Below are 22,088 nucleotides of genomic sequence, written 5' to 3'. Positions count from 1 at the left end.
CTAATTTGAGTCCCTCATTACCTCATTATCTTCCACAACTTCTTCTATAATTTTGAAGAACTTCTTGTAGTTTGCACGTTTTTCCACATCATCAGAGTGGTACATGTTGCCATGGAATGCAACAAAATTTCCTGTCTGTTGTTCTGCTTGTTCACCATTGTCAAAATCTTCAGAATCACTCCAGGTAAGTGTGTACGATTTCTTATCTTTGTTGTTTCCACAATCCGCTGCAATGTGTCCATAACCTCCACATTCATAGCATTGAACGCCTTTGAGCTTGAAATCTTGATTTTGACCTTTTTGCTTTTGAATATTTCCAGTTCTACCTCCTTTGTTATTTGTTTTCAGCCTTCCTGGTCCTTTAACTTTCTTTAGCATTTTGCCAAATTTCTTAGACAACATGGCCATGACTTCGTTCATTTCCGTATCGGAGTCAACTCTTGCAGGTGCCGCAACACTGAATGCAACTCCTTTGTTGTCCTTGTTCAGGTACCTATCTTCCTCCTCCATTTCCAAGTCAAAAGTCTGTAAATTTCCCATTAAAGCATCTAAAGTTAGAGTTTTTAGATCTGTTGATTGCTTTATAGCAACAGCTTGCATCTTGAACCTCGAGGGTAAGGATCTCAGAGCTTTTCGAATCACTTTTTCTTCCTCAAATGGTTCACCCAAATTTTGTGCACTGTTTACCAAGTTTTTTACCCTTGCACTGAACTCAAATGCTGATTCAATTTCTTCCTTTCTCTGACTTTCATACTTGGTCATGAGCAATTGTAATTTTGAGACTTTGACGGACCTTGTACCTTCGTATTGCTTCATAAGTGTATCCCACGCAACTTTTGCTATATCTGTGGCTGAGATCAATACAAATTGATCTGGTCCAAGTGCACTATGAATAACATTAATAGCCCTATTATTTGCTGATGATCGTTTCTTTTCGTTTGTTGTCCATTGGCTAAGGGGATTTTTCTTCCCTTCGTTCTCGACCGTCATCATGGGTGGAGTCCAAGCATTTTCAATGGCATCCCAACATTCTTCATTCAACGATTTGATAAAGGCTTTCATCCTAGCCTTCCAATAAGCATAGTTGTTTACTCCTTTCAACAATGGTGGTCGTGAAATTGAAGCACCTTCTTCCATTATGCAAAACACACTCGAGTATCTCTAGGATCTCGCTAGCAAATTAAGCGACACTGCTTTGATACCAATTGAAATTATGTAATGAAATATATAATATAATATAAAGCAATTTAAGAAGTGCCAAAATAAATACACAGTTGAATTTGATACGCATTTGATACGTGGTTGTTCACATAAAATGTTCCTAGGAGATGAGAAAATAGAGAGGGGGTGAGCCGCTTCGCTAGGATTCAGGCACCCATTGCACTGTCTTTGAAAAAGCATGGGGCTCCATGTGAAGTCGGGTCGCCTGATGACGTTATCCTATGAAGTGAGAAGAAAAGAGTGATCGCCCAAGCCATGACGATGAGCAGTCCATGTCCCTACCCTCACTTATTTTTGCGTAAAGGGGCTTTGGCGTATGGTCGGAAATTTGACTAGGGTGTGTACATCGTTCCCACTAGTGGATCGGCTTTTAGGCCCTTACAAAATGAAAGGTGAATCCTTATTGATTGCATGCCTGAAAGGTGTGAACACAAATTTTCTTGTTAATCTATCTTTTGAGACCTTCACTTCCTTAGCATATTTCTTACATTTGGTTGGCATGAGCTTAGTGGTCTTGGTAGATAGTGTAGGGAATTTCACCCGCTCAACTCTAAACACCCGCACATCACTTGATTGATCAATGATAAGAGTACGAACTATTCCTGGTGCTTAGATGATTAGAGTTTGATAGTATGCTTGCTTAAAGACAAGCAAGGTTTAAGTGTGGAAACTTTGATAAGCACCAAGAATAGTTCGATTTAAGGGTCAAAAGTAGGATAGAATAGGGAGGTTTTGCCACCCATTTATAACAATTTCGTGCATTTAGACTCAGATGTGATAAAAAACATCTAACACAACTTTAGAAGATGTTTGAAGTTAATTCCGCAGATTGAAGAGGGATTCGAGGCCAAAACGTAGCAGAAAGCAAAGGAGCCGCCAAGCAGGAACCGTCCACGCAGCCAACACGCGTGTGGGAGGCGTGGATCAATTCCAGTAGCCATCCATGCCTCCATTCACGCGTGAAGGTGGCGTGATCAGGCCCTAGGGGCCATTTCGGGATTTTTAACTCCATGTTGCCTATTTAAACCCTCCTTCCAAATAGAAAAACACTAAGTAGTTTTAGATCTGAATTTCTCTATTTGTTTTCTCCCCTCTTGGGGGAAATCTTCATTTCCTTATATTAGATTGAAGAAACAATAGTAGAAGGGTAGAAGATTGGAGGCAAAAAATGTAATAGAATCCATTCTCTATGGATGGTAACTCTTCTTTCCACTATCTATTTCAATTTCATTTTTGTTTCCTTTGAATCTTCTATTGTTTTTTCTTGTTTCCTTATTTTAATGTTTGCTTAGATTAGATAGGGGATTGGTGGCCCCGAAACTAGCTATGTGGTTGAATTGTTGAAGTATTGCTTTAAAATTGTGAGCTTTATGTTCTTGGATTTAAATACTTGTGTGGTTGATGTTTGATATGCTTTGTTCCTAAGTGTGGCCACATTAGGTAGCAAACCGTGTGAAAGTGAGTGTGTGCGCGATAGCGGCCTCTCAGGAGTCCAACTCATCCACATCCCCGCCCTTAGTCCGAAAGGAAGAGGTCTGGGAGGAGTGGTAGACAAGGTGTTCGATGAAATGCCCCAACCAAATGAGGATGTGAGAGTCCAAGTGTGATGCCACTTGGTGAAATGCCATGAACTCCCGAGTTGAATTCGAATCATTTTCTTGCCAAATCATTAGATAGTAGACCGCTTATGCTAGCCACGAGCCCCAATCTCCATTTTACCTTTTCCTAAACCACCGTTTCAAAACATAAACTTTTGTATAAATGCCTTGGAGTTTAGTCATTCACATAACTCTTTTCCTTCAACCTCCTAAATGCCAACATTAACTCTACTCCAAACCTGCCTTCCTTGAGAGAACGACACTCGGGGAGTCTTGACTCTTCGTTTTAACACATTCCATACCAGACATACACCTCACCACAAACGAACTACCACCAAATAGATTTTGAACAAACATACTCTCTTGTCTTAGATGGCACATCGTTCCATTATCTAATATCATTGGCGGTAAAAATGAATCTAGAAATGCAGTTAATGGATGTTGTGACCGCATATTTATATGGGTCACTAGACACTGACATATATATGAAAGTACCCGAAGGTATCCAAAATCCTTTATGTAAAGAAAAAACAAATCTAAATATGTTCAGTGTTAAATTACAAAAGTCATTATATGGCTTAAAACAATCAGGAAGAATGTGGTTTCGAAGATTGAGTGAATTCCTATTAAAACAAGGATTTGAAAATAAAGATATTAGTCCTTACATATTCACTAAGAAATCTCCTGATGGATTCTGTATTATATCCATCTATGTAGATGACATAAATGTTATAGGAACATGCAAGGATGCCAAAAGGGCTTGTTTTTGTTTAAAGAAAGAATTCGAAATGAAAGACTTTGGGAAAACCAAATTTTGTCTCGGCCTGCAGATCGAGCACCTCCCTGAAAGAATATTCATACATCAATCAAAATATACAAGAAAGTTATTGGAAAGATTCTACATTGAAAAATCCCATCCACTTAGTACCCAAATGGGAGTCCGATCACTTGAAGTTGATAAGGACCCATACAGACCTAAGGAGGATAATGAGGATATTCTAGGACCAGAAATTCCTTACTTAAGTTCCATAGGAGCACTTTTATATCTTGCCAACTGCACTAGGCCCGATATTGCATTTTCAGTAAATATGTTGGCTCGTTTTAGTGCTGCTCCAACTAGAAGACATTGGAATGGCATAAAGCATATCCTCAGATATTTGCAAGGCACAGAGGATCTTGGGCTTCTGTTTAAAAGATCAGGATACCACACTAGTGGGATATTCGGATGCTGGTTATATGTCTGATCCTCATAATGCTAGATCCCAAACCGGATATGTATTCTTTTGAGGAGGTACTGCTATCTCATGGAAATCAGTTAAACAAACACTGATAGCTACCTCAACAAACCACTCTGAAATCATTGCTCTATACGAGACCTCAAAAGAATGTGTATGGTTGAGGTCACTAATACATAATATTCAAGACTCGTGTGGAATAATGGGTATTAGAAAGGCCCCCACTGTCCTGTATGAGGACAATGCAGCATGTGTTGCACAAATGAGTAATGGGTATGTTAAAGGTAATCTCACTAAACATATTGCACCAAAATTCTTTTATCCACATGAGCTCCAGAAGAGTGGTGAAATACAAATTCAAAAGATTCAATCTAGTGAAAATCTACTAGCAAATTTATTCACTAAGTCCTTGCCTACATCTACTTTTGAAAAATATGTACATAAAATTGGCATGCGTAGGTTTGGAAGGTTGTTGTCTTCAGGGGGAGCAACGACATCTCGATGCACATAAATTATCAGTCCAGAATACCAATAACTCCTAAGAATAAACCCAGAAGGTTAACGGTTGTACTCTTTTTCCCTTAACTGAGTTTTTTCCCACAGGATTTTCTCAGTGTAAGGTTTTTAATGAGGCAACCAAAGCAACACATGCATTACCCATATATCATGTACTCTTTTCTCACCTAGGTTTTTTCCACATGGTTTTTCTAGTGCGTTTTTAACGAGGCATGAATATGGCGGAATAATGTCCAAGGGGGAGTGTTATAAAAGATAGATTGAATGGACATTATGATATGATTTGTAACGGTCATCCTGATTTTGTAACAGCTAATCATTGATTTGTAGCAGCCACTTTAATTGTGGCATTACGTTGTAATAGTTGTACTATTTATACTGTGGAATGAAAGGATGAAACCTAAGCTATTTTTGCTCCTGCATACTTTGTCTCTGTACTTTCTTATTGTTCATATACTGTCTCTATACTCTCTTAATATTCATATTGCAATCTACTGGTTAAAGGACGTTGAAGAGCTAACGGGCAATACTTTTTCAACATACACAAAATTTTGGTTACACACCAAATTTTACATTTATCCCACAAGTCCAAAATTATCAAATTTCACCTAATTTTCAATCTCCACAATTTGCATCTATTTTTCAAAATTCTCAAATTGCACCAGCTTCACAATTTCATATCAACATTTAAAGTGCCCTATTTTTGGGCAACGTGCAATTTTCTCAATTTTCCACACAATCGGAGAATGATGTAATAATAGTTCCACCACCTGCTAACTCGAGAACTAATCATCGACAAGCATGTAACTCGTTCGAACCAAAAGAAATATTACTTTTCACTTTTCAAATAAACAATAATACCTTAATTTTAAAAGAACAACTATTACATTAAATATTTGTTAAAATGAAAAACATAATGCATTTAAAATAATACCTCACTCTTTAGTAAAAGGTAATACTCTTTGAAATGACAAATTTTAAAGAAAACTTACCTTATCACTTTCAAACCCTTTTAAAAGTGAACATATTTTAAAAACTCAAATCCAACTTTTAGATTTGTCTGACACAAACTTGGGTGAAGAACAAGAGATTAAATAGCTCCGCTGATTGCATTAGCCGCTATTCCAAGTCCGAGGCCTCCCACTATCTGCCCAGCTATTTTCCCTAAGGCAGACGCCTTGTTCGGAGATGTCTGAGGTTGATGTGCGCCGGCCGGCGGGTAATAATATGCGTGTGGTGAGGGGTATTGATGATACGGCGGTGGCGGGTGGTGGTGCACGGCAGCCGGTGGCGGAGGATAATATCCGGGCGGGGAAGGATACTGATGCAGCATTGCGGGTTGTTGAAGTGGTTGATAGTATGCGGGTGGCGGCGGAGGATATTGATGTAGCGTTGCCGGTTGTTGATGATACGGCGGCGGTGGCGGTGGGTGATAATAATATCCGGGCGGCGGATGCAGTGGAGGCGGTGGGGTATAATATCCAAACTGATTTTTAATGATTTTTAAATTTGTGATTCAATTTTAAGATAAAACTAAGATAAGACCCACAACATATGTTAGTCTCCATCAACACTCTCATGACTAGTACTAGTATACTTTGATCTAGTAAACACGGTAAGGTACACACACACACATATATATATACACACACATATATATATGCATCCTAGCTACTTAATTTTATGGCAAAAACTTGTGTGATGAATTGAGATCCTCTCGCACAAGCGTTACCCCAATATTATTGGTCCTTCAGTTACACATGTACGTGGTACAAACTTAATTCCTGAATTATATGTGTGACCATTTTAACCCCTAAGTTATGTACGAAGTGACGATTTTAGCCCTCAAGAACTATTTGTACCATCAATTTATCACTTAATAAAATGATTGATTTGGTCATTCAAGGACTAAAATCGTCACTCCATGTATAACTTGAAGATTAAAGATGATCACACATATAACTCAAGAACTAAGTTTGTACAGCGAGTATTACTGAAGGACTAAAATTGCAATTTGCCAATATATATGTTGCTACCATTTATCAAATGGAAAAATTTAAGCTTCCTACATTACTGTCCGCACTAACTACTCTTACAAAGTTTTACCCAACTAACACACACTAAACTAAACTAACTAAATTATATATGAAGAATTTATTCGATGAAAATTTTGCAAAATAGCAACCTATGAATGTATATATTTTTTGAGAACTCCTATGAATGTATATATGGTGAATACTTTTTAATGAGAAAACTGTATATGCTAGCAACCAGTCAACCACTAACCAAATGGATCAATAATTATGAGTTAATACTCGATTTGGTCCCTCGATTATTAAAATTTTATCACTTTGATATTTGACTTCTAAATTTGTTCAATTTCAATTCATTCTCAATTATGCAATTTTTATCTAAATAGTCCGTTGTCCAAATTAAAATAGTCATGATTAGGACCATTTTTTGTTAACAATTGCATAGTTAGAGATGAAATTAAGCAAGTTTGAAAGTCGAAGGTCAAAGTAATGAAATCTTAATAGTTGAGGGACCAAATGGAGTGTTAAGTCTAATTATGATGATTAACAAATGCAATGGATTACATATTACAAGGCACTTTATATGATAAATGCAATGTCTCTTTTAAATTAATAACTGTCTTAAATTTGGGGAAAAAATCATTCATTCTAAATTAACTGTCTTAAATTTGGGAAAATTAAAATAAAATCATCCATTCTAATACACAAGTCAACACTGGTCTAGGTCTTCGCCTCTTTCAATTCCCACCACCTCAATTAATTGCTACCTATAATTATTTACCAACCCTTCATTGTCTCTCTCATCTACTAAATGACAGCTACTTAATACATCACATTGTCTTCTAAGAAATTGTTAGGTTATATTTAAGGTGAGTCAAACCCCCACCCCTTTAGAAATTAACTTTTGTAGTAAATTAAAATTAAGATGTTAATTTGAGTGACATATATATCACCAATACTTATAAATTATATATATAACCACGACGACCGTCTAACTAACATGTTGAATGTATGCCATATATATCACTTCACTTCTATATCTAAAATGTAGAATAAAGTTTGCTCATGTTACCGTCTAAGGAGCATGAACTTTTGATGGATAGAGCTAATGCAAAAGCTCCCCCCACGCATACACTTCCTATGATCAAATCATCTAGTTCAATGATATGATCATAGAAAAGGTTGTCTTCGTTAATCTATTGGGGGAAGAAGTGCCCAATTAGGCTATAGGACTCAGCACACCTTGCCAGGGTCATCCATAGATCAGAGAAGTACGGAACCGTACAAGCTAAGAAATGTCTTTTGTCTTATTGTGATAAGAGATGTTCGACATACTCTTCAAGGGAAATTAACAAGATTTCTTCTTATAGTAAGTAAACATGCCTTTGGCCCCTGCACCAATTAGAAAATCCCTTGTTAAAAGTAAGGAAGTGATTTTTAACGAGTTAATTCCAGCAATAATGGTCCTCCGACTATGTTGATCTTCCAAAATTAGTCCCCGACTTTTAATTTGGACAATTTTAATCCATTGATTTTCAAATTCTTTCCAATGTCGGTCCTTTAGTCAAATTTTGATTAAGTTGAGGTCAAATGAAGGGGTAAAATTGTCCGTGCACCTATTACTCGTATTTCTCCTGTCCTATACGCTATATATATGAATATAATCTCAGTCGAAGAGACTTTGACTGAGATTAATGGTTCCGATTTAGACTTCGACTGAGATTATATTAATATATACAGCGTATAAGACAGAAGAATATGAGTAATAATACATTAAACATGTGAACAGATAATTTTACCCCTTCATTTGATCTCAACTTAACCAAAATTTGATGAAAGGACCAACATTGGAAAGAATTTGAAAGTCAAGGGACCTAAATTGTCCAAATTAAAAGTCGGAGACTAATTTTGGAAAATCAACATAGTTGGAGGACCATTGGTAGAATTAACTCGATTTTTAACCCATGGTTAATATCATGTAGCCCACCATTTACTTGTAACCTCATAATAATATAGTGAAACCTCCTTTGGCGCATTGCCAAATATGGCTTGTGACTTTTTCATTATGGGTTTTTACATATAATGATCCTAATTGTTTAAACTTTATGCTCTTATATTGTTGTCAATTGAGTTTTGGGCTCGAGTGTGAGTGCCTAATCTTGATACTTGGGTTAAAACCCCAACATAAATAATATCTAAAGTGAATAAAAATTATTAAAGTAAATGTAAACAATATATGCAATTTACAATAAATGACAATTTAATTGAGCCTAATAATAGCAATAAATTACAATTTCAATTTTATTTTAAGTGATTGTACTTTAACGAAATAGATATTGAAGAGTTCTAAATTAAATAATCAAAACTCTTATATTTCATCACTACATATAGTAGCATTCGATTTGAGAAAAGAAACAATTGGAAGGGGATTTGAAAGTTGGAATACATGAGTTTCCTAATTAGATAAAATTTCTATTTAAAAAATGAGTGTTGATAAATATTTTTTCTTTTAATTAGAAAACAGAAAGTAAAACGAAAAAATAATAATTTAAAAATATAGAATTAAAGTAACACAACTTAAATATTTAGATATTCGTTCATTGTGAAACTATAAATACTTGTATTTGTGAAGTGGTGAAAATTCAATTACAATTTTTCAAAAATATTTAATGGTTTATTTGACCATCATTCTTATATTAACAAAGAAATAAAAAAGATTATTGTGCTTGGAGAATGATTAGAGGCAAGTTATATCGTGGACCAGGGTGCATTGTGCACCCCGTACCAAAACGATGTCGTTTTGGTTATTTTAATTAATGATTTATTTTTTTGGAAATCACGTTTTCTGTTTCGGCCGGTCTGTGTATTTGTGTTAATATTCTGTGTATTCTTTGAAGACATTATGTGTATTGTAGACTATGATTCTGTGTATTCATGTTAGGGGTACTTAAACATAGGTTGTGACGTGTTTTGTGTATTCAAATATTAGGAGGATGATTTCTGTGTAGTTGTATCAATATTATGTGTATCCCTCAAGTCATTCTGTGTATTCATGTTAGTGGTACTCAAATACAGGGGTGACGTGTTTGTGTATTTTGGTGTTTTCATATTCTGTGTATTCTTTGAAGGCATTTTGTGTATTGTAGACTACGATTCTGTGTATTCATGTTAGTGATACTTAAACATAGTTTGTGACGTGTTTTGTGTATTCGAATGTTAGGAAGATGATTTATGTGTAGTTGTGTCAATATTCTGTGTATTCACTCAAATCATTTTGTGTATTATAGACAAGGATTCTGTGTATTCTAGACAATGAATTCCATGAAATTATTCGCGTCCGCGTCCACTAACATCGAAACGACGTCGTTTTGGACTAGGGTTCACAGTGCACTGCGGATCTTGGCCCACGATATAAGGATTGATGATTAATTAGAGGGGTGTTGTCCATCTCTCTCCAAATGATCATTTGGATATATAAATTATTAGAGCAATCCAATACTTCAATCACAAAAGTTTCAATTGAAAGAACAAGAATCTACTAGATGCAACGTCTTTGAAATGATCCAACCATCCATATTTTATCACCACCACTCTAGTCTAACTATACTTCTAAACGGAGCCTAAAAAATTTATTAGAGTTTTATAGGAGGTAAAAGAAAAATTAGTGACAATTTCATCTAAGTTAGTTAGACTACTTGTCTACTTAGGTTATGTTTAGCAAACCTAGCTGAAAAGATAGCTGAAAGTTGAAAAGTAGTTGAAAATTGAAAAGCTATATGCTCGAAACTGAAATTTGAAGGGCTATTAAGTTAGTTGTTATGCTTAAAAGTGTTTGGTAAAATTAATTTTTTGATAAGCTGATAAATGTAAAAGGACTAAAAAGGACATCTTCATACAATTTAAATAGTTTTAAATTTAAATAGGTTTGTTTATATATTAAAATATAAAATAATGAAATCAATATATTTTAATAAAATATAAAGTAAAAACATATATTTGAAAATATATAAAGTAAAACAAAATGTCTATAATTTATAGTTCATACAAACATTAATGTTTAAACATAAATGTCAAATTCAAATTACAACCAAACATATTGAAAATGCCAAAAGGGTTTTAATTGAGAGGGGTAAATGATGTCATTTATTTAAAATAATAAGAATAAAGATGAAAAAAGTTAAAAAGTTACTAGCTTATTTTCAAAATAAACTCTTATTTTAAACTACTAGCTTATTTTGAAAACATTACTAAATAGAACTTATAACTTATTAGTAGCTTAGAATAAGCTATAAGCTCCTAAATAAGCTCGGTCAAACAGAGTCTTAGTAATCACAATGTTACAAATTTAATTGTCGATGAACGCGACGTATTGACTTTTTTTAATTTGAACCAATTAACTATGAGCAACTTGAAGAACTTAGTCTAATTACCTCATTGTTGTCATTGTTCTCATTTATTCAGCTAGGATCACCACTAGGTGACCGCAGAATTCTTTTGTCAGCCAAAAAGAAAAGAGTAAAAAAGGATAGCATTGTTTTCTCCCAAATGCCCTATTTTAATTTTTAGAGAAAATTGTCAAATTGGCCCCCTAAGTCGAATGGATAGTGTAATTATGGCCTCCTAACTGAAAAAAGCTCCATTCAAGCCTCCTAAACCGGCAAAAAAGTGCAATTGAGTCCTAAATGACTTGTTTATCAGGTCAAATTCAGTTAGGGGGCCAAATTGCCTATCCACACAGTTTAGGGGGCTAATTTGACACTTTTCATTTTTTATTTTATTTTTCAAAACAAATATTTTTATTTATTTCAGTTCAAAAAAAATATTTTTATTTATTAAAAATATTATTTATTATAAATAAAAAAAATTTAAAAAAAAATTAAAAAACAGCCACCGGCCGTTTAATAATTTGGTCGTATTGTCAAATTAATTTGTAGAATTCGTTCCTAAGTGTTGACCATACGCATTTTTCGTTCCTAAGTTATAATTGATGTTGCACTTTTTGTGCCTTTATTAATAAACCATTAGGGACGAAATTTACAATTTTAGTATAACTCACGGACGAATATGTTGACATTGAATTTTTCGTTCTTTTGTGCTCACTTCTCCTTTAGAGACGAAAAATGTAATTTTCTATTTTTTGTTTTTTAAAATTATTTAAAATAAATATTTTAAAATAATTTTACAAAACTTTTTTAATAATATAAAAACAATTATTTAAATAATATTTTTGAAAAAAAAAAAGAAAAAAAAAGTCGGCAGTCCCCAGTTGGGATTCCCGACTTTTGTTTTTTTTTTTTTTTTGGTTTTTTTTGTTTAAAAAAATTAAAAAGTATTAAAATTATTTATAGAATACAAATTAATTTGACATTATGACTAAATGTGATACAAATTACAAAGTTTTGCACTTAATTTCAGTCCAAGGAGTAGTAACCTGATAAACAAGTCATTTAAGACCCAATTGCACCTTTTTACCGGTTTAGGGGGCCAATTTGACACTTTTCCCTAATTTTTATGTATGCCATTTGGGAATGATGGGACAAAATCTGTTAGGAAACTATTCGGGTCGGGTTAAAAATCTAAAACTGCCACTCTATCGATTCAAGTCTAGGGTTTAGAATGGCTCTGTTTTGCTCACCCTCTACAACCCCCATTTGTTCATCCCAAGTCCGTAAACCATTGGCAATCGTATCATTATCAGTGTCAAAATCCCTAAACCAATATACATCCAACCCCAAATTTTCAAGCAATTCATTTTTCAGCCCACCAGTTACCAAATCATCTTTACAAAATCCCCAGCTTTGCTTGAGCTCTACCTCCTCATTGGACTCAGAAGATAATGCTTCACCAAACACAATAATCTTCATAAAAGGTAAATCCTTTATGCCTTTTTAAGTTGTAATCACATGTTCTAATTGTTGCCGTGGTTCTGCATTAGTTTTAGATAATTTTTTATTAAGTGTTCTAATTGCATTTTTGGTTCTCGACCCGTGGTACAAACTTAATCCTTGAGTTATATGCGTGACCGTAACCCTGCATGGAGTTGTAATTTTAGTCCTTCAAGGACCAAATCAGCCACTTTATTAAGTGGCAAATTGGTGGTAGAAATAGTCCCAACTCCCAAGGGACTAAAATGGCTACTTTGTGCATAACTTAGGGGTTAATGGTCATGCATTTAATGTACCATGAGTATAACTGAAGGACCAAAAATGCAATTTTCCTTTGTTGATTGCTTAATGAATTTTGAGATATTGAAATGTATAGTGATTGGGATATAGCTCTGTTAAATAACTTAATTCAAGTCCTATTCTTTTGGTTTAACTGTGGGTGTGATATTTATTCCATCTATATATGCATAGTTGCATATATTTTCACCCAATGCCCTGTGTATTTTATCATCTATGATAAATGAATGTACAATAATGCAAAAAATTCTTTCTTGTTTAAGGCTAAGCTGAGATGATGGTCATTCTGTAGTGCTGCATAATGGGGGTCTGTGTTTTGTTTATATAAATTTTAGAAAATGGTCCATTCTCTTTGTTTAAACTATTATAATTCACATCTGTGGGTGGTAATTTAACTTCTTGTCAACCAATACATGATTTAGCCAATACATTATAAGATTCCCTTGAAATCCGTGGGAACTATATACCTTTTAGGCAAAATCTCCTATGAGAACTGTGAGACGGGTCGGTTTTTTTCATAAGTATTACAATTTTCCTCATAAGTATTGCAATCTCCCTCATAAATATTACAGTTTTCCTCATAAGTATTACACTTTCTTTCATAAGTAACAATAAATCAATTTATTCCTAATTAATATGGAGTATTACATTTTTTTTTTCATAAGTAACTGTTTAACCCCTAACTATTATTGTACATTTTTTATTTAAAAGTAATACATTTTTCCTCAAAAGTATTACATTTTCCCTTATAAATAACAAATAATGTATTCCTGATTAGTATTACATTTTTCGACATAAGTATTATATTTTAATTTTGACCCAACTCGTCTCACGGATCCTAATCCGTGAGATGGTCTCACAAGAGACTCACCATACCTTTTAAAGTTCATTCTGTGCAAAACAACTTCTCTAATGTTATAAGGTATGCTTGTATGACCTCTTCAATGAGCTTGGTGCACAATGACTTATATAAGACACATGATGATCACAAATGGCCCCTAAAATGAGTTAAGGGGATTCTCTTGACTCCATTTAGGACACAGAAAATTGAATTGCAATTAGAATATCTAATTCCTGTCCTACAGGTCTATTCATTATTTCTTAGGAATACACACTACCTTTACTGAACCCATTGAGATGACCCAAGAATTCCGTCTGCCCCTTTTTTTAATAAAAAAGCCCCGCTCCCTAAGGGGTACCAGCGCCACTTAGGGTGGAGTAAGTGGTTCTTCCGGCAATTGCACTGGACTTTGTGTTATACCCTTTTTACCTTCAAAGCATTGGAGGAATAGTGAGTCACTCAAATTAACTTGTTTAATTACTGCCGATTCCCTTCTGCTATTCCTTTCCCATGGTTCGTTCCATTCCCACATATTGTGATTCTAGGCTTCTAGCATACTAAATGATGCCCATTACTACCTAGTTTAGACTCGGTAAGATGTACAAGACAGATTTCTCTGCAAGAAGATTCAGTATAGATGTATTTGTTTTGTTTATTAATGATAAAAAATTCATGTTCTTCCACTGGACGAGACTAGACTTTTGGACTATTCTACTTTATGGGGCTAGGAATTGTTTTAGATATTTTGGTGAAATATTAAAGCTTAATTGATGATTGGAGTTATAACCTTGTAGACATCATTTGCTCAATGTGAAAGCTTATAAACACAGGACTGCCAAAATCTACATCTGAGGAAAGCTTGAAGGCTGCATTTTCCAAATTTGGGGATGTACTCCGAGGCGAGTTCTCCCCTCTCAATTCATTTTCCCAACTAGTCTATTTGTGGATTATTATCACAACTAGAGTGTTTATTCTGTTCTTGTTATGTTGCAGTTAAAATTTTACTTGATAAGAAGACCAAACAACCTTTGTCTTTTGCTAATGTCTGGTTTTCTAACGAGGAGTCTGCTGTATCAGCTGCAGATGAGATGGATGGGAAGGTAGCACTATTATTATTATTATAATTATAATGTTGCTCATTTTTCCTAATTGCTGCTAACGTGGATATTGACTTATAATCCTGTTCCGTCTTAAGTTTTTCAATGGCAGGTTTATACGTGTGAATGTTGCAAAGCCAGGATCATGCAAAAGTCGTGCTAAGACACCACCTTACAAGTTCTAGTCGAACAAGAATCCTCCTTGATCTCTATTGTAATCTTTGGGATGTGGGCTTGTAGATCTGTGGAGTTTGGGCATTTGTAGATCATTGGAAGGGCTGGCTGCTGTATAGCGAACCTGTAACTTTCAGACTAGTAAGTGCGATATCTTGTATGAAGACTCAAATGCCTTCCTGGTTTGAAAAGATTTTTCCTTGTGCTAAATGGCAAGCTTTTAGAAGAACTGTGTTAGTTTCTTCATGGTGAAAGATTAGTGCATTTTTTCTGTTGAAATTCTGGATGATTTGATCATTTATTTAATGGTCTTGTGGGATGGAATTTTCACCTTCAATGTGTTATGCTAAACTGCAATGCTATGCTTTAACATAAGATAGTAGTTACCCAACATTTGCATGATTTTCAGAGACAGCTCACCATACTAAATATATGCACCAAAGGCATCTCCAATAGTGGTAGGATTTTGAGTTTTTCAGGTGTGATTAAGAAAAAAAATGGGAGGGGAGAGAAAAAGTTAAAAAAAAACACAAAACAAAAACAAAACAAAATCTGAATTTTTTTTTTTAAAAAAGAAGCGGATTAATGTCGAGCGCACCTCTCACATGCACCAGGCGGATTTCTTTTATTTTTCGATGAGGCCCACAAAGCAAACCAAAAATCATTCTACTGCAAGAACCTCTATGTTCTCTTTACTTCTTCTCTCACTTCCACCTAGGATACCATATCTCAAAAAATATGTAAAAACCTTGCTAAAAACACTATTGGGGATGCCCTAAGCATACACTTCATCACTTGAGGAGGCAATAGAAACTCTTCTAAATGCAGTAAAAAAGGCACATTTACTATTTTTTTTTGTTAGAATAAAACCGTAGCATTAAATAAAGTCTGAGGACAACACATTACAAATGATGGGAAGATTGGAAAATCACTCCAAACAATCAGACAAAGAAACAAACTGCATATCTAATAAATGTGCAGCCTGATTCACTAATCGTTTAACAAAAGTGATAAAAGCGTGAGAGAATTCACTCAAAATATCGTGCACTACGTGTAGGGAGTCGATTTCCACATGAACATTGTCCATATTTCTCTCCTTGAGCCAACTTAGTGCTTCCCTAATAGCCATTGCACATTTACTATAAACAAGACAAGATGCTTCTTCTATGAATATTATGAGAAAGGAAAGAAAATGCCATCTTTTGGCATAAAGTTGATGCTAAAATAAGTAATCCATATATATCTCTAGGAGACCAAAAAAATGATAGTTGAGAACTCTAGAAGTCTTCATCCAGCTTGAACTCAAAATTCTTAGAGCTGTCTCGCAAGTTTGACATAACCGAAGCTTTCTGATAGTCACCCACCCGCCTCTCGAAGAAGTTGGCTTTGCCCCTGTTCAAAGTGGGGAGGGATTTTAGGGTAATAACCATAATGCTAGAAACAACTTTCAGACATCTTGTTAATCAGACGCAAATGAGAGTTAAGTGCCATCTGATATCATTTGGCAGAATGTCAAAGGGAAGAATACAAGTTCAGATGACTTCTGGTGCAAGTAGTATACTGCTGGAACTCTTTTTTTTTTTTTTTTTTTTTGGGTAACTACAAACTAACCTATCTATAGTATCTACTCTACATGATTATGCCAACATCCTTGATTGGGATGAGACTCGAACTTGTAACCATCCGTTTGGAAAGGTAACAGTGATGCCATCAAACCACAAGGTACTTGGCCTGTAACTAAAATTTTTGGTGACTGGTTTTTAATCATGATTTCTATGCTCTAGCTTCAAGGAGAAAAAAGGACTCAGCCAATCAAATATCACTAATTATCTTTCAAATGAATAGCATCTCCAAGCTCAAAACAATACTATCAAACAGTGAGAAGTAAAAACCATACTTTGGTCTGAACGAAAAATTGTTATATTTAAAATAACTCCACAGATATGAGAAATGAAGGAATGATCAATTTCTTTTGCATCATTACTTACTGTAAGGAAATAAATTCCATCCAGTCGAAGGGGTTTTCTACATTGTACTTCTTCTGGTACCCTAAGGCAACCTGAGAAATTAAATCGTTACACTTTGCTTAATACAGAAAATAGAAAAGAGAGGAAGCCAGCAAGTTTAGTACCAGGAGGTGGTCAGCAACAAATTTTATATACTGGCTCATTAGTTCAGAATTCATGCCAATCAAGGCACATGGAAGAGCATCACATACAAAATTTGTCTCGATTTCAACAGCTTCATTCACAATTTCATGTACTTTTTCCCATGGCAATTTCTTTCGCACAAAACTGCACAATTCAATGAGATGAGTACTAGGTGTCTTATACCCTTTGCCAAATTTTCCTAATTCAATCAATTAAATTGGGAAGGAGGCACAAAAACAGAAGAAAATGAAAGGGAGACGAGGTTTCATAATACTGTTAGCACAAAGTAATCTGAAACTCTTTGAATGCTTGTAAAAAAGATGTTCTATACCTATATAGTAGACAGGCAAAGTCACAGTGTAGACCCTCATCTCTGGAAATAAGTTCATTTGAGAATGCCAAGCCTGGCATTAGGCACCTCTTTTTAAGCCAAAAAATGGCACAAAAGCTGGGAAGAGAAGAAGTTATAGCATTTAATGTCAATCTTCAGAAAACAATACTTAAACATATGTCATATAATTTATTCCAGCAGATACGCTAGGTTTAACAGAAACATACCTTCCTGAGAAAAAAATTCCTTCCACACAAGCAAAGGCAACAAGCCTCTCTACAAATGAGCTGGAACTGCATGTTCAAGATAGCACTCTAAACATCCATTAAAAGAAAATAATATACATTCAAGGCACATCACTCCAATACAGATGTACCCTAACCGTGACAGTTAAGAATGCCAGCTTTATAGCGTCACTAATTTTGAGTCATTGGAAAACCTGAAGCAGGCCAATAAGAATGGAATGCTAAAGCGTCCTTTAAAAAACATTTTAACCAAATATTTTGTACTTATTGTCATTAACGGCTTTTGAATTATGAATGATACAGCATTTGATGGTAAGAAAACAAAGACTGAGAAAGGCGACTAATAAAGCAACAGGGTTGACAGGATTTTTACTAGTATTAGAAAATGATGTTGAGGAGAGTTCTAAGAAATCCTTAAGAAAGGACAAGTTAAAGTCATGTTGCTTTGTAAATCAAACACTAGAGCATAATTGATTACCTTTCTATCCAATTCAAAGACCACTTGGCCTTTTCGGCAACGCAGGGAATAGTTTCAATTGCAGTAAACAATTTGCTTTTCTGACTGGAATCCTTAATGTAGGTCTCCAGAAGTAAGCTGTACATCTCTACACATGGACAGAAAAAGCTCAGAATAATATGTACTGAATAATATTTTCCAAGTATCACACAAGTAGTTACAAAGCCAGACCAGAATGTACATTCTCCATTGCAATTTGAAAACCATAAAATGCACGTGCCTGCGCAATGTAAGTAAAACAAATGTTACTAAGCACCAGCTTTTAGGCATATCTCCTTTGCAATCACCTGGTTTGAATCTTTACTCAATAAATTCAGAGGTAGAAACTAAAGAACATTAGAGCAAGGAGATGAAACCAAACCAAAAGAAAACATTTATATTTCTCAAAATTAACACCGAAATTACTAAATAGAAGTCCCGTTAACACCTAAATCACATGAATGCTCTGTCATATTTCCATGATAAATTAGAGGAAAATATATCCAACTACTGAAATTGGCAGTTAATTAATTCATTAATCCATAAAAAATTCTTTTCAAAATATTAGTGCAAACCTATGGATTATGCATCAACTAATTTTGTGAATGATGTTCAGTTTATCTTTGTGTATTTCCTGCCACTTACAAACAACATCATCATAGGCTTCTGCTGATTATTTTAAGTATTTATTACTTCTAGTTTAAACAATTTATTTTTAATTTGTTATGGGTAATTTTAAGTAAGATTTGCACTCTATATATGTACCAGAAAATATTGAATTCCCACTGCAACAGCTTATATAAACTCAAACTATAAACAACAACTACTTTGAAACACATTGAACATAATGTACTAAAAATTTAAAAATAGACAACAGTAAGTTTTTAAAATGTTGGTCTAAGTACTCCATCATACCCAACAGTAAACCATTTCTTCAGCATGTTTAGATTTTCCAGGTTCTAAGTGCTGTTAAAAACTACAGTATATTGTTTGCAGAACTAGAGTAATGATCTAAAATAAAATGCTATTTTTTTTTTTTTACATCACTGCAAAACAATTCAATAGAGATACCAAAGAGAAAGGCATCCATTCACCTCAGGAATTTGAACATCATTCAAGAACCTGGCTGCCAAATTTTCCAAAACGATTCCATCTGATGCAGCAAAAAAGGCTAGAACATGACTTATAAAGTGCTTTTCAGAATCAGACAGAGTTTCCCACTGCTGCACATCGAGAGATAGATCAACCTCCTCAGCTGAACCCCAAATTCAGGGGAAGGAAGAAAGATTATGCATCAGTATTAAGCCAAATTAAAGATGCAAAAGGAGACAAATAGGACTAACTGCAAAGGGTATTATTCCAAAATGAGACATTAAACAGTTCTGTATTGCAATTTAACATTAGAGTTGATGCAGTGAATGATTTTGTTTTGTCCACTCAACACATTCTGTATAGTTTCCAACTTTCCATAGTTGATTGCTTCCTAAATTCAGATGGAAAAGGAGCTCTCCAAAACAGATCACCCACCAGTCAACAGTGATGGGGTTAGAAGAAATTGTCCTGTTTATAGCACTAGTGCAAGTGTCAGTGCCCTCCATTAGCTCAAGTACACAACATTTTCTCATATAATATGGAGGATGCTTAAAAGATAAAAGGTCACTACAAGGTCCCCACATTGTTCAGATGGTGCAGTAAAGGATAAGGTGCACAATGTCACACAGATGGTGCTTAATCTTTAGAAATTCTCAAATGTTACTGCTTGTGAACCTAGGGGTTTAGAGACAAAGCTTATTTCCTCCAATTGCATGATGGTACTTTGAATTTTGAAACTTCCAAAAAAAAACTTCCAAATGTCACTGCACTTCAAACAGGGATTTGACCCCTTCAAATTCCAAAAGGGATTCTAGGCCCCACCAAAATGAAACCACAATGCACATGCCACACCATCACCCCAAAAAATCCATTTGTACAACTAATGTAACAGACTACAGAGCATATCAAATAATTCCCATTCTTTCAACTATCCCCAAAATGGCAGAGGCAAGAAATGAACGAAACAAAAATTTCCAATATCAATTAAACAGCCTATACTGCTACTACCAAGAAAAATCCCATGCGTGACAAAGAAAAAGCATCATAATTACACAAACAATTCGAATTACACAGAAACGAAGCAATCAAATAGGCAGAAGAAATAAAAATTTTGAACCAAATTCGAAGAAAAATTAAAAATTGAGACCCCACACACACTCGTGTACACATATTACCAGTCCAGAAACTGGCCTGAGCCTTCTTGTACATCTCCCATAATTGTGGGTATCTAATGGGAAACATGCAGAATCTCTGGGACTGTACCATCAGTATTGGCTCGTCTTTTTCGTTTTCTTCATGCACGCCTCTCTCTGCTCCATTTCTCAACGAACCCATTGTTGAAGTTCTCTCTCTTTCTTATCTCTGCCTCTCTCTCTAAATATACGCATATATCTTTATATTTATTATAATATTTGTATACACATACAGAACGGGAAACATTGAAAGTAGAGCCGTAGAAGTTGTAACTTGAGTCGTAGAGGTTGTAACTTGTAGGAGAGAAGTGAGTGAAACCCTACAAAAACCCTTCAGAAACTGACAGGTTTTGGTAGTTGAGATATTGGCCATAGATTTTCTCATCTCCTTTTTTTTTTTCAAAAAAAAAATTCTAAAAAATTGTGTTGTATCTGTTCATAACTACTTTCTCAACTTACTGAAATATAAAAAGTGAATATCACTCTTATTAGAGCTCGATGATCGTCAATTCGTGCCACTAGACCACAAAGTCTTTGCAGTAAGTTAACAACTTTCATGTATAAAAAACGAGCAAATACCAATTTTGGTTTCATGTCTATTAGCAAAATAACAATTTTGGTCCACATGTTTAATTTCTACCAATTTGTTTTAGTACCAATTTTGGTCCCACAACTACTGTTTTAGTGCCAAAATTCATCGCGTCAATCACCCATCTGTTTAAAACGTGCTGAAATCTAAAAATTTTAAAGGTATTTTCATCCTTTTCAACTCAATATCTCAATTTGAGCATGAATCAAGAGATTTAAACCCTAAGATCGATCACAATTCACAGTTTTCCTACTCAAATTAAGGTAAAATGAGGAGGAAAACTGTGAATTTTGATTGATTTTAGGACTTAAATCTATTTATTCATTCTCAAATTGAGATATTAAGTTGAAAATGACGAAAATATCCTTAACAATTTTAGATTTTTGCACGTTTTAAACGGGCGGGTCATCGACGCGATGAATTTTGGTACTAAAACAATAGTCGTGGATGAAAATTGGTACTAAAACAATAGTCATTGGACCAAAATTGGTAGAAATTTAACATGTGGACCAAAATTGTCATTTTGCTAATAGTCGTGAAACCAAAATTGGTATTTGTTCTATAAAATACAATTAAAATAATGCTAGTAATTCTCTATTTAAGATGATAAATGATTCTAAATTAAAGAAATAATACAATAATATTTTTGATAGGGAATATTCCCCGGGTTTGACATCCCTTTACGGTCTTTGCCCTCGCTTTGTAGTCAGGTCGGGATCAAACGTTCGGGTCAAAGGTCATATATTCAAAGTCGATTTTCTAGGCCTATAAAAAGGCCATCAGACCCAAGTTAAAGGGGGCTCCTATACTCTCTCTCTAAATTCTCTCAAGAATTAATAACAAAGGCTCTTAAGCTAATTTGCTGCTATCTTCTCTCTGTATTTTTTACAAGCAATTTCATACACTTTTCATAGTTCTTGCTATGTGCTCTATACCTACAAAGGAGATTGAAGGAATTAACATTATTAATTTTTTCAAGGGAAAATGACACTTTTTCCCCATATGTTATGTGCATATAGTACTTTTTCCCCCTGTATTATTAAAGTGGCTATTTTTCCCCCTGAAATGTTAAATTGGTATTTTTACCTTTAAAAA

The 22,088-nt window shown here is 34.6% G+C and overlaps 2 protein-coding genes across 2 annotated transcripts; one reads left to right on the top strand and one right to left on the bottom strand.

The window, feature by feature from the left end:
* Positions 1-12,187: 12,187 nt before the first annotated feature.
* Positions 12,188-15,234, top strand: LOC116033614 (glycine-rich RNA-binding protein 2, mitochondrial-like). The gene is made up of 4 exons (XM_031276372.1): positions 12,188-12,472; positions 14,457-14,525; positions 14,620-14,726; positions 14,822-15,234. The coding sequence occupies exons 1-4, from the start codon at positions 12,220-12,222 to the stop codon at positions 14,906-14,908; spliced, it is 516 nt and encodes a 171-aa protein (XP_031132232.1). The 5' UTR covers positions 12,188-12,219; the 3' UTR covers positions 14,909-15,234.
* Positions 15,235-15,799: 565 nt separating this feature from the next.
* LOC116017517 (ribonucleoside-diphosphate reductase small chain A) lies at positions 15,800-20,644 on the bottom strand. The gene is made up of 9 exons (XM_031258129.1): positions 20,387-20,644; positions 19,214-19,374; positions 18,312-18,360; positions 18,102-18,228; positions 17,606-17,671; positions 17,379-17,495; positions 17,029-17,191; positions 16,886-16,956; positions 15,800-16,289 (listed from the first exon to the last, which is right to left on the bottom strand). The coding sequence occupies exons 1-9, from the start codon at positions 20,544-20,546 to the stop codon at positions 16,175-16,177; spliced, it is 1,029 nt and encodes a 342-aa protein (XP_031113989.1). The 5' UTR covers positions 20,547-20,644; the 3' UTR covers positions 15,800-16,174.
* Between the last annotated feature and the right edge of the window lie 1,444 nt (positions 20,645-22,088).

Source organism: Ipomoea triloba, chromosome 1, assembly GCF_003576645.1.
Source record: "Ipomoea triloba cultivar NCNSP0323 chromosome 1, ASM357664v1".
NCBI lineage: Eukaryota > Viridiplantae > Streptophyta > Magnoliopsida > Solanales > Convolvulaceae > Ipomoea > Ipomoea triloba.
Note: the sequence above shows the minus strand (reverse complement) of the source record. Positions and strands in the feature narration are given on the sequence as shown.